Source organism: Mixophyes fleayi, chromosome 1 (assembly GCF_038048845.1).
Source record: "Mixophyes fleayi isolate aMixFle1 chromosome 1, aMixFle1.hap1, whole genome shotgun sequence".
Classification (NCBI taxonomy): Eukaryota; Metazoa; Chordata; class Amphibia; order Anura; family Limnodynastidae; genus Mixophyes; species Mixophyes fleayi.
The window spans coordinates 325,362,220-325,373,254 of record NC_134402.1 but is presented as its reverse complement, the minus strand read 5'-3'; the positions used below and the strand labels follow the sequence as shown (position 1 = coordinate 325,373,254).

The 11,035-nt window shown below is 38.6% G+C and overlaps 1 protein-coding gene across 1 annotated transcript in view; it reads right to left on the bottom strand.

Moving 5' to 3' along the window:
* Positions 1–2,554: 2,554 nt before the first annotated feature.
* ANKRD13A (ankyrin repeat domain 13A) overlaps positions 2,555–11,035 on the bottom strand; it is a 42,032-nt gene continuing 33,551 nt past the window's right edge. The window contains exons 12-15 of the mRNA XM_075214401.1: positions 6,344–6,454; positions 5,382–5,542; positions 4,745–4,812; positions 2,555–3,690 (exon numbers count right to left, since the gene is read on the bottom strand). Of these exons, the coding sequence (XP_075070502.1) occupies positions 3,495–3,690; positions 4,745–4,812; positions 5,382–5,542; positions 6,344–6,454 (536 nt within the window). The 3' untranslated portion in view covers positions 2,555–3,494. The remainder of the gene's footprint in view (positions 3,691–4,744; positions 4,813–5,381; positions 5,543–6,343; positions 6,455–11,035) is intronic.

Genomic DNA, 11,035 nt, shown 5'->3' with positions numbered 1-11,035 from the left:
CAGCTCATTTACTCATTTGGGTCTCAGTGTCATATATCCACTAGATACTGAATCTATCCGTCCATATCTAACCAGTCATTCACTTCTAATCGGGTTGTGTTTGGTTTAGCAGCAACCTGCTCTTTCGTGTTTAACTCCCTATTGTTCCCATCTGACATACTATGCTCCAGCTCTCTCAAGCTAAGTGTTCTAGGTTATTTTTGATTTTATTCATTCATCATGTTCATGGATTTTTGCATTCATTTCTCACACATAATAGAACCAAAATACTTGCTTGTTCTCATCATATCCCATGTAGACTATTATATAAGCTCCTGGGGCATTACACTGAATAGAGGGGCTTTAGTCTGTACCTATGTTGTCTCCCACACACCTTTAAATGCACTCCAGAAACATATCTTCACCTGATGACACAGTGACAGTTATTATACACTAATCACCACCTTTTGTTTTGATCATTTTGATTATAAGCCATTTTGAGCAAAGTTCTCATTTCTATTGCATCTCCCTGTTGTTTAAGTGTTAATACTGTGTACTTGTTCTAGTTTCCTGTAAGTATCGCTTACTCTGTTCAGAGTTGCTGGAGATGTTGGCAAGTTCAATAAAAACTGTAAGCAAACACCTGCACTAAAAATATCCTAAGAAATAACAGGGATTCATATTGGCAGAGATTGGTTAAAAAGTAATTTTATGTATTGTATTTTATTCATACACTGTGCAATCCATACACAACACAACATTAGCCCTGGACAGGTCATCTCCTTTTCTGTTAGAGCAGACAGCAACAACTATAGATTAACTTCTTACAAAGCACATTTCCTGCATGGGGCGCTAACCCATGGTCATAAATAACTGGACTGAATAACATCAGCAGTAATCAATTTGCATATAATATAGATAAAGAAATTAATGAGTTATGTTACTTTGTGGAAATAAAATACTTGTAATAATTAAAAAAAAAAAAAAAAAAAAAAAGTTATATACACACACACACACACACCACTATATTCAGATGCAATGAAATATAAAAATGTCTGGACTGCACTTTAGATTTAAAATATTTTTTTTTTGCCCGCTGAGTGACAGAATCTGACATTTAGTGGGTCAATATGCATTGATTCTTGCAAATATATAATAAGCTTCTCTTTTCCCCCCTACTTAAAAAGGAGCAATCCACCAAGTTTTATCAGATGGAAGAAAAAACAAACAAGGAAATTGTAAAGTCTATTAAAGAATTCCAATCACTGATGAAAACATCTTTAGCACCACAAGAGTCCAAGGGGAGGAGGCCACCGCAGTGCACCACTTGGTGTTAAATTACAACTCCTTATCTATCTATACCAGCTACGGGCTAGCAGGGTATGATGGGAACTGTAGTTTAATATCTGACGAGTAACAGGTTGGTGAAACAAAAATTTGTAACATTTTATAAGCGAAGAACAAAAATAACGTTATATGGTAAAGAACTTGCATCCAATAATGAATATTTCATCAGGTGCTTCGGATAAAGGATTGCAAAGAAAATGCCGATCTGTCAATCTTGGAAATGAAAACCTATTATAATATACCAGCTCAGTCAGGTACCATTTAAAGTGAGCCTGGTCCAAAATACTGCTGTAACTAGACCTGGAAAATGTTCCACTCAGATATAAAAAGATGGTAGTCCTTTTGTAAATCTATGTAGATGAAGCCCTAGTCGTCTTCTTCTATTGAACCTGAGGTATTCAAGGTGACTTATTTAATATCCATATGCAGGAAGATATCTGACAGGCTTAAACACTGAAAATTCTGTGAATATTCCAAGGGAAACCCAAGTAGTCCAAGAGAACAGAGTGCGGCAGACAACAATGGGCTCATCTCGCTCCTTCTGACCTGAAGCTTTTTCAGACAGGCAGGATGATGTCCATACCACCATGCTGCCTGCCTAATAGAACAAAGGGAGCAGGTGTTGGCACAAGACGCCAGGCCACCAGGACAAGATGCCGAATGCTGCATCCCAAGTAAGTAATCTTTGTGTACAGAGTTCTTTTTTAGGATATTCAACCAAAAGCTAAAGTTAGTTATTTTAGGAAATGGATCTGGCTATCCAACATAACCAGTCTACTATATGTATTTATGACATGTACAGTGTTCCAACACAGACTCAAAGGTAATGTTCATAAGAAAATCAGGAGGCAGCATGGGACATGCATTCCCTACACACAATGCAAGTAGCCCTTTTGTGTGTTGAACCAACATTCAGAAAAAGACACACTATCCACTCTTCAAATAACTTGTAACATCTCTAAGGTGTGGCATGTAAATAATGGGTCCAGAATGCTTGTGCCTCAGTAATGCCAAATCTTCCATATCAATGGGCTGCATTCTCTTGAATATATTGGTTCAGCTCACAAAATGGTTGCCCTCAGTATGTAGACAATGGCTCCACTTTAAGAGCAAGTAGGAATAGACCCCAAACCTGTATCCCCTAGCTCCTAAAACTCAGTACAGCACCTTTCTAAAAGTCAACTTAAAATGGGTAGCCATTACTGTAGATCTTTTGTAATATATATATATATATATATATATATATATAAATGCACTGCACTAGAACATTAGTAATCTATGAAAGAACATTTAGTAATCTGGAGTTAAGACACAACAAAAAACCTCCATAGTATAAAATAAGAAGGCAGCACACACAATAATGTGCTTAAAATAATGCATCAAAATGTAATTACTGTATACTGAACAGGTTTTTCTTAACTTGTTGAATGCCAATTCAAATGAATGAAATGGAAATAGTTGGATGCTCATAAAATAAATAAAAATAAGAGTCTGGTTCTAGGCGCCAAGGTAGAAATGGCTCGACCAGAGTAATTTTATATTTGATGGTGTTTTTCATCTGATATTCATGTGGCTGAAATGCATGAAAGCTGTGAACAGGCCCCACTATTACAGGCTGTGAATGCAATAAGTTGCTGCAATTAGTGGAGGCAAATTCTGGCAAGTACCACCTCAAGAAATACCAACCTTCACCACACACGGCAGTAATCTGCCAGTGACACAACACATGGGCATATCTACTTTGGCAATGCTCTGCATTGAGTGTTGGCGCACAGAAACTTGCTACAGGTGTATTTATAAAGTCAAAAAACACATTTCCAGCTTCGCTGGGTGCTAAAAAGGGAAGGGGAAGATAAAGTCTGTATAACAATAGTTATAGCCATACACATCCTGAATTTTAGATAATCAATAGTTGTTCATTAGAAACTCGCTGACATTTGCGCTGCTAAAAGTGAGAGACGGAGGCAGAGTCCCTTGTTTGCAAATCTTCTGTAAAGCAAAAGGAAAAAAATATATAAAATTAAAACGTATCAAAAGTTTACAGTTCTTTGGTAGATACAGAGTCTGTGGAGTGATCTGTTGCCCGCACACATGGTGGATTCACTGCTGGTATCAGGAAGGTGAAGGCTAGACCCGTATCGTAGGACATTCCTCAATAAAGGGGCGGCTTATTTTTCCATGACAGAGAGCCGCAGGATCTCCTCCAGCTCAGCCTCTTCCTGCAGACGCCGCTTTTCCTGCTCTTCTAGCTCCTTGGCAGACAGTTCCATAGCAAATTGTAAGTCCTTATCAAAGCTCTGAGAGTGGCTGCTGAGACTGGAGTGGGCACTTTGAGAGTTGGCAAGAATGCTTTCTTGCAGGGCCCTGGAGTGCAAAGATGAAACATTTTATTCCTTACATTAATCACACAAATACTATTAGGGCTCTGATTTGTGAAGAAACTGCAAAAAAAATAAATTAAATGATTTAAAATTGGTAAATAATTGTGCGTTGCAAGGTGCGAGCATGACCCTCTTACCCCTCTGTTTGTATTACCCAGTATTGTTTTATTACTGTGTTTGTTCTCAATTGTAAAGCACAACGGAATATGATGGCGCTATATAAATAAATGTTAATGAATCAGCTTCAAGAAACCTCTCAACCCTTTCCTTTATAATTTATTAATTAGCCAAACAAGATATTCCAAATGAACAATTTAAACAGGAATGCTTAACCCCTTATCACCCACATTTGTTATCCCTATGCTTGGGAGAACAAGACAATTCATGGTGCGTGTCACTCTCCAGATTCCACTCATAGGGTTAAAAACCCACAAATTAGATAGATTGTTGCTTAAATTTACCTTTTTAAACCTGTATAAGGATCTATTTCACATGTAAACACTAGCTGCCCTGACCCACACACACAAAAAGGTGACCTTTATTAGGATAAAAACCTTAAATACTTTTACATTTAGTAGGGTACATATAGCACCTAATTATTTTTCAGTCAAACAAACACACAGTAAGATGTGAAATGTGGGCTGCTCATAAACATGAATACCCTTGGTCACTAGATGCTTGAGGGAGGCAAACAGAATCAAATATCAAAAATAACTATTACTAATATAAAGCAGAGAACACCCTCCCATCCCATACAAAGTGCTACTGAGCTCACTTATTATTTTACTGTTACAGTAACCTGGGCTGAATTCATTACTTATTAATGGAGTAAAGTGTTTTTTAAACATGAAGTAATTGAACCCAGGTTATTACTATAGGGAAATAAGTGACAAGTACAGGAGTAAAGCATTTTTTACCAGGTGAAATGGAAGGTCAGGTGCCCATCACTTAGCAAAACTCTCCTCCGCCTTCTTACACAATGGAGACAATACCATGGTAAATGCAAACAAACAAATGGGGTATGTGCACTAGATTACCTTTCAAACTGAGAATCATACACCTGATTTGAAGAGATACTTCCATTTGAATGGCTTTGTGGCATATGCTATAAGAGGGTGAAAAGAAAGAAAGAAAAAAGTAAAAATCATAGTATGCAGGTTAGCACAATAAACAAAGCCTGGTAATAGTAGAAGTGTTCCAGGCAAAAAACATAATAATAATAATAATAATAATAATAAATAAATATATGGAGTTCTCAATTATTTACCACATTCCAGGGTCCTAAAAATGTGATTTAATGAATTACTCCTGTAACAGAAATGTTGCTCTAATTTAATGAGAAGTACTGCATGATTAAAGAGACACACTACATGATCTTGTATAAAATGTGCTCGTGAACACTTCTATACCTCAAAATGCCCTTATTAAAAAAAACTGAGGCCAGACATATTATTTTACTATGTTGTTGACAACATAATTAGGAAGACAAATTTTACCAACTAGTTGCATCACTAAGTGGCAATAAGCAATGAAATGTCACCTGGCTGAGAATCCTATTACTCACTGCATTGCCTTTAATCAGACAACTGTGTTTAGCTTAGTTCGCAAATGCAACATTTCCAGAGCCGACTCTAAAAGATGCCAGACCTAACACATGGTTGCGGAGGAGCTGACCTGGTTTCCACTGCACTCTAGAAGACTTTGTTGAATAGCGAACTGCATGATTTCATCATCTTCATCGCGAATATGCAGACTCCTCCCATTCTCCTGGATATGGTAGGATGGTGGAATATCGAAGACTGACTGATCCACCTCAAATTTCGGTGAAGCAGTGGCTAAACACAAAAGATCGGAGGAGGTTATAAATATTATAGACAATGACATTAGGGCATTATTTAGAGTTGGACACATAAAAATGAGCTTTGATGCACTGCACATTGTGCAGTCAGATAACAGGGGGACCCAACACTGCAGGTTTCCCTGTTGTAGGGTGACAAGCGCTGTCGGTGCAGACTGGTGCTGTTTAACACTTCAGCAGGGGGACCCCATGCTTCCTATACCGTTGCTTTAGTGGGATCCAGCCCACACTGTATAGCATTGGGGCTCTTTATTGGTTGTAGTGGGTAAAGCGTTTTACACCCGTTAGATGTTTTTTTTATCTGCAAGTCATAATCATTCTCTTCCAAGAGCCAATTCAAACGGCTTGGCCTGGGGAAAAAGTTGACGACGACTGCCGTATTTTTGCTCCAGACGCAGATATGTGCTCTATGTTATGGTGCCCAGATATTACGGTATGTGAAACACAAAACACACACCAAAAAAAAAGCACATTTGCGTGTACATTCATGGCGCATTTTTACATCCATTACTGAATTTGCAAACTTACATTTCTTTAATAAGCAAAAGGCCTATTTATATAATTTTGAACAATCATTCCCATTAATACAACATCATCCTGACTGAAAGGGTGCAACAGCTATTTAGTGGTAGGACCATATTTTACCCCTAACCTGTATGAAAGCTGTCATACAGTCATTGAACGGGAAGAGCTTTATCTGTGGTGTCACGAGAATTTTCACTTGCAAATATATTGATTTATTAATAAGGTAGAAAAATCATTAGCTGTGAATACTCACCCTCATCTGGTGTCCCTTTTGGAGTGGTGGGCGTAGTCTCCTCCGCCCTGGTGCACAGATTCACATTCCCAAATGTAATTCTTGCATTCAAAACATGAAATAAAGGTATTTCTGCAGGATGAATGAAAGGAATTTCACACGTTAATAAAATCAGTCATTTCATCTCACGATCTCGGCTTTTCATTAACCATAATCCACGAGATAGAATTCTAAATATCAGCAAATTCTAACAACACATTTCCACACTTTGTCTATAGTCTGTAGTGACTATAAACAGAGATTACAAGTTTATGTTCTAATCTATTTTCCTTGTTAAGGTGCGATTCTAAAGTTGAGGTTTAAGACAGACATCAAATATATTCTAGTCCACAGAATCTATATCTAGAAAAGGGCCAAACACGTAGAAACGCACCCGTTGCCAATCAACCCCTAAAACATGTTTCAGGATAACCCAGAACAGATGTGCAATCCTACTGGGAAACAGCTACCATCGAAATAAGACGTTGTAAATTGATTCAAGAGCTGATATGTTGCTAATAAAAGATCTTCGTCCAGATGGACCAAAGCCATCTCCAAGGATGGGTCTCTTTTTCTAACACTATAATGCACTATTCATTTGACACAAGCACTTATTATTATTACCCTTACAGTTTAATTGTAATTAAATATTTAAATCCTCTGTATAAGGCACATCTCCCTAATAAGGATATTGGCTCAGTGATAAGTGTAGCACAGAGATGGTGGTCAAAGGGATTTCAATTCCAAGATGTTCCACAGCTATTAGCTGGTGGTGGTTCTACCTCCAAATAGTCCCTTTCATATCATCCCAAAGATGCCTAATTTGACTGCAAACTGGGAACTGCATTAAGCTGAATGCATAGTCATGTTTCGTGAACCAATCCAGGACTTTCCTAGTCTTGTGGCATATAATGTTATCTTGAAAAAGCCGACAGAAGCCTTCACTATGAACCATGAATGGATACTTAAATCAACAACAATGTTCTTTATTCTTGTGGGATACAGATATGCAATATCACATGTCATTCAGTAGGACCCTTTTAAATCATTTTGTTACTGCAAACTTTCTTGCTGTCCTTTTTAAAATCCTAGCAGTGCATATACACCATCTGACATGAAACTATCAAAGCAACTTAAGCAATTATTTTGCCAATTGTTGTCTGTTCCCTCACCCCCTTCTTAATTAGCACATATAACAACCTATACCAAGTAAATCCATATTTTCCTTGTAACTGTCCACAACCAAATACCACAGCTGATCGCTCTGCATTTATCTAGGGTTATAGCTGCAAAATAGAATATATTATATATTAGTATTATATTTGTATATTTGGTGCATTCCGACTTCCCTGTCACCTACAACTGATTATACTGTACTATATCACCACATTAGAATGTGAGCTATAGTATAAAGTGTCACAGTAAAAGGTTTTATATAGGCTCTGCAGAGAAGCATAGGAAGCTAGATCCGAGGAACTCTGTGAAAGGCCGTAATTACAACCCCATATAAATATCTGCAGGACAATAGATAAAAAAAAAGTCAGAGCAATCCGCGCTGCATCTAGTAGTAAAAGCAGTTACAATGGAAAGCAGTGAGGGATAGGATGAGAAAAAATGACTGGAGAACCTCTTGTCTTGCCATTATCCCTCTGAATTGCATGCACACAATTTGCAACACCAACATCTAAACAACATACCTTATGGCCAACCGTAATTAAAAGGACATTCATCTTTAACTGAAAGAATACCAAGGGCCCCAACACAGTGTCAAGGCTAAATTTTGCCTTGAAAAATAAAGGGTAAGAAATCATAATGTAAAATATTTATCCAGATTCCTTTAAGACATGGTGGATACACATTTGTACCACGTTCTCATAGGTGACATCTTGCTTAGCTTTGCTTCTAACTAGGTTAAAAAAAAATCACTTCAGTGACTCAGCAGCTGGCGGACATTAAGACTTTTACTTCTCATATTGTTCTCAGTCAGTAGGTGCCTCAGACCACTGAGGCCATTATTTAGATAAGGGACAGCGGTTTTAATCCTGTAAGGACGTTGACATATGCACATCCTGCAGCTTAAAGGGGAAACAAAATCCAAAATTCAAGTATGAAAACAATCAGGCTCTAGAGATAAAGTGGAGAAAGTGCACCATCTAACATAGAATACCTTTGTATGTTTAGATGCAGTATATTTTCTCCTCCAAATCATATGACTTGTGGTCTGAAGCTTAAGGAACATTCAGAAAGCAACATTCTGTTGCTTCCTCCCATACTTTCATTTGTCCTTAGACTTTCTTCCAATTCATGGTTAAAGGCATTTCAGTGTGATCTCAGCCTGATAATGCCCCTGCTGTAGCATATTAATAAATCAAGACTAAACTTAAAATGTGCAATGGCTTAAGTACCAGTGTTGTCTGTGGTTTTCATTCTAGTCCCAGTTGGGAGGCTGTTCATGAATAGACCCCAGGAGATTAGTATCTTTATTCACAGGCCATAGATCTCCAGGGACCTTCCTCAGGGAAACAAAAAATTGCTATGGTAAACACATTCCTTTTTTTTTTTTTTTTTTTTAATCAATGCCCACACTCTTTTCTGGTGGGTGTAGACCATGGTTGCGGCCCAGCATGCCTGTAAATGTGGCCCAGCAGGAGTTTTGGTTGTGGCAAGGGGGCAGCGCTGAAAATAAAAATTCTGCAAAAAAAAATAAGAAAATACTTACCTTGCGGTCACGTCAGCTGGCGCTCCGGCTCCCTGCCTGGTCTCCTCCTCCGAGTGGCGCTCGCAGTGAATGTCGGGGGTGACGTCATCACACCGGGCATCCATTGCGTAGCGCAGCACAGAGGAGTCACCCGCGCGAACTATCAGCAGCAGTGAAAGATTATCCAGTATCTTATTGTTGTTACTCTGAATTTGGACTTTCTGCACCATGCAATTATGAACTAGCTGTGTTCTCTGTATGTATCTAATATAAATATTAAGAGATAATTGTATTTTTAATATTTTAAACCATTTTAAATGTGCAGTGCTGAGTAGGGTGAAAATATCACCCACTGTTACCCTCATCGGAGGCTGCTCCATGAGCCTGTGGGCAGCATGGTGGGGCTTAGCGGTTAGCACTTCTGCTTTACAGCACTGGGGTCATGAGTTAGATTCCCGACCATGGCCTTATCTATGTGGAGTTTGTAGGTTCTCCCCGTGTTTGCGTGGGTGCTCCAGTTTCCTCACACACTCCAAAAACATACTAGTAGGTTAATTGGCTGCTAACAAATTGACCCGTGTGTGTGTGTGTGTGTGTGTGTGTGTGTATATATGTTAGGGCATTTAGACTGTAAGCTCCAATGGGGCAGGGACTGACGTGAGTGAGTTCTCTGTACAGCGCTACGGAATTAGTGGCGCTATATAAATAAATGATGATGATGAGCCATTTTTCCCGCCACCCTATCTTTAAATCTCTGTAGATTTCTATTAGTCCTCCTGATGCTACCTATATCATGATTCATGGGTGCAGAAAGAGAGAAAAAAAGTTTTTGGCATTTAATTCCCCGAACCCCACTAAGGGGCAAATGCAGGTAAGTTAAATTGCAGCTGGTAATGGGACTACTGTTTTAATCATGATTCTGCAACAGGTTTCCTAACTCTTACGAACTTCATTTCCAAGTAAGTTTAATATGTTAACTATGTTTTCTATGGTTTTTTCGACGATCAGGGGGTAAATGTATCAAGCTGAGAGTTTTCCGGCGGGTTTGAAAAGTGGAGATGTTGCCTATAGCAACCAATCAGATTCTAGCTATCATTTTGCAGAATGTACTAAATAAATGATAGCTAGAACCGGATTGGTTTTTCAAACCCGCCAGAAAACTCTCAGCTTGATACATTAACCCCCTGCTATCGTTAGTGTATTTTATGTGCGGCCCAAACCAACTCGTCGTCTTCCAATGTGGCCCAGGGAAGCTAAAAGGTTGGACACCCCTGGTGTAGACTCACTAGTATAAACATGGCCCTGCTATATATGTCTATTCACTTTGGGGATTCCTGACTCAGGCCCTCAAGGAGAGTCGAAGAAGGTAATGAGAGGCGATAGTTATAAAGCATCAGCTGCAGTGGTCCAATTCAGATATGTTTTACACAGAAATTAGACCACACAGATCATTCCCATGGACCAGACTTGTATGTAACTGTTGGAAGGTAGGATTTGATTTTAAAATCAGATTAGATTGGTCAGTTGTTTGGATCATGATGTAGTTCCAACTAAGTTTTAATCATTCATCTTCAGATCCTGCAGTGTCTGCCCAGAGAGAGTAGGAGTCTGTCACTGTGTCTGTGTTAAATGTAGAGAGCGCTGTAGGTGGGATAATTCGTCCGTTCTGAGTCTGAATATTTTGTTTCAGAATCACAGAAGCCAACGAAATTTATAATGACATTGTGGAAAAGTCAGTTTACTTTGTGTGTACCCAGCCTAAATCAGTGTGACAGGAATGACCAACTACACTGCTCTTGGGCCAGATGAAGAGCACAGATCTGAAGATAAATTATGTATAGAGTGTTCACATGAATTGTCAGACTGATAGTAACTTCAGTCATTGGACCAATTTGTTATTAGGAATGACTTTACAAAAGTTTTTGCAAGTTTTTGTGGGGACTGCGCTATCTCCAATGATGCAAAAACTGCACTGA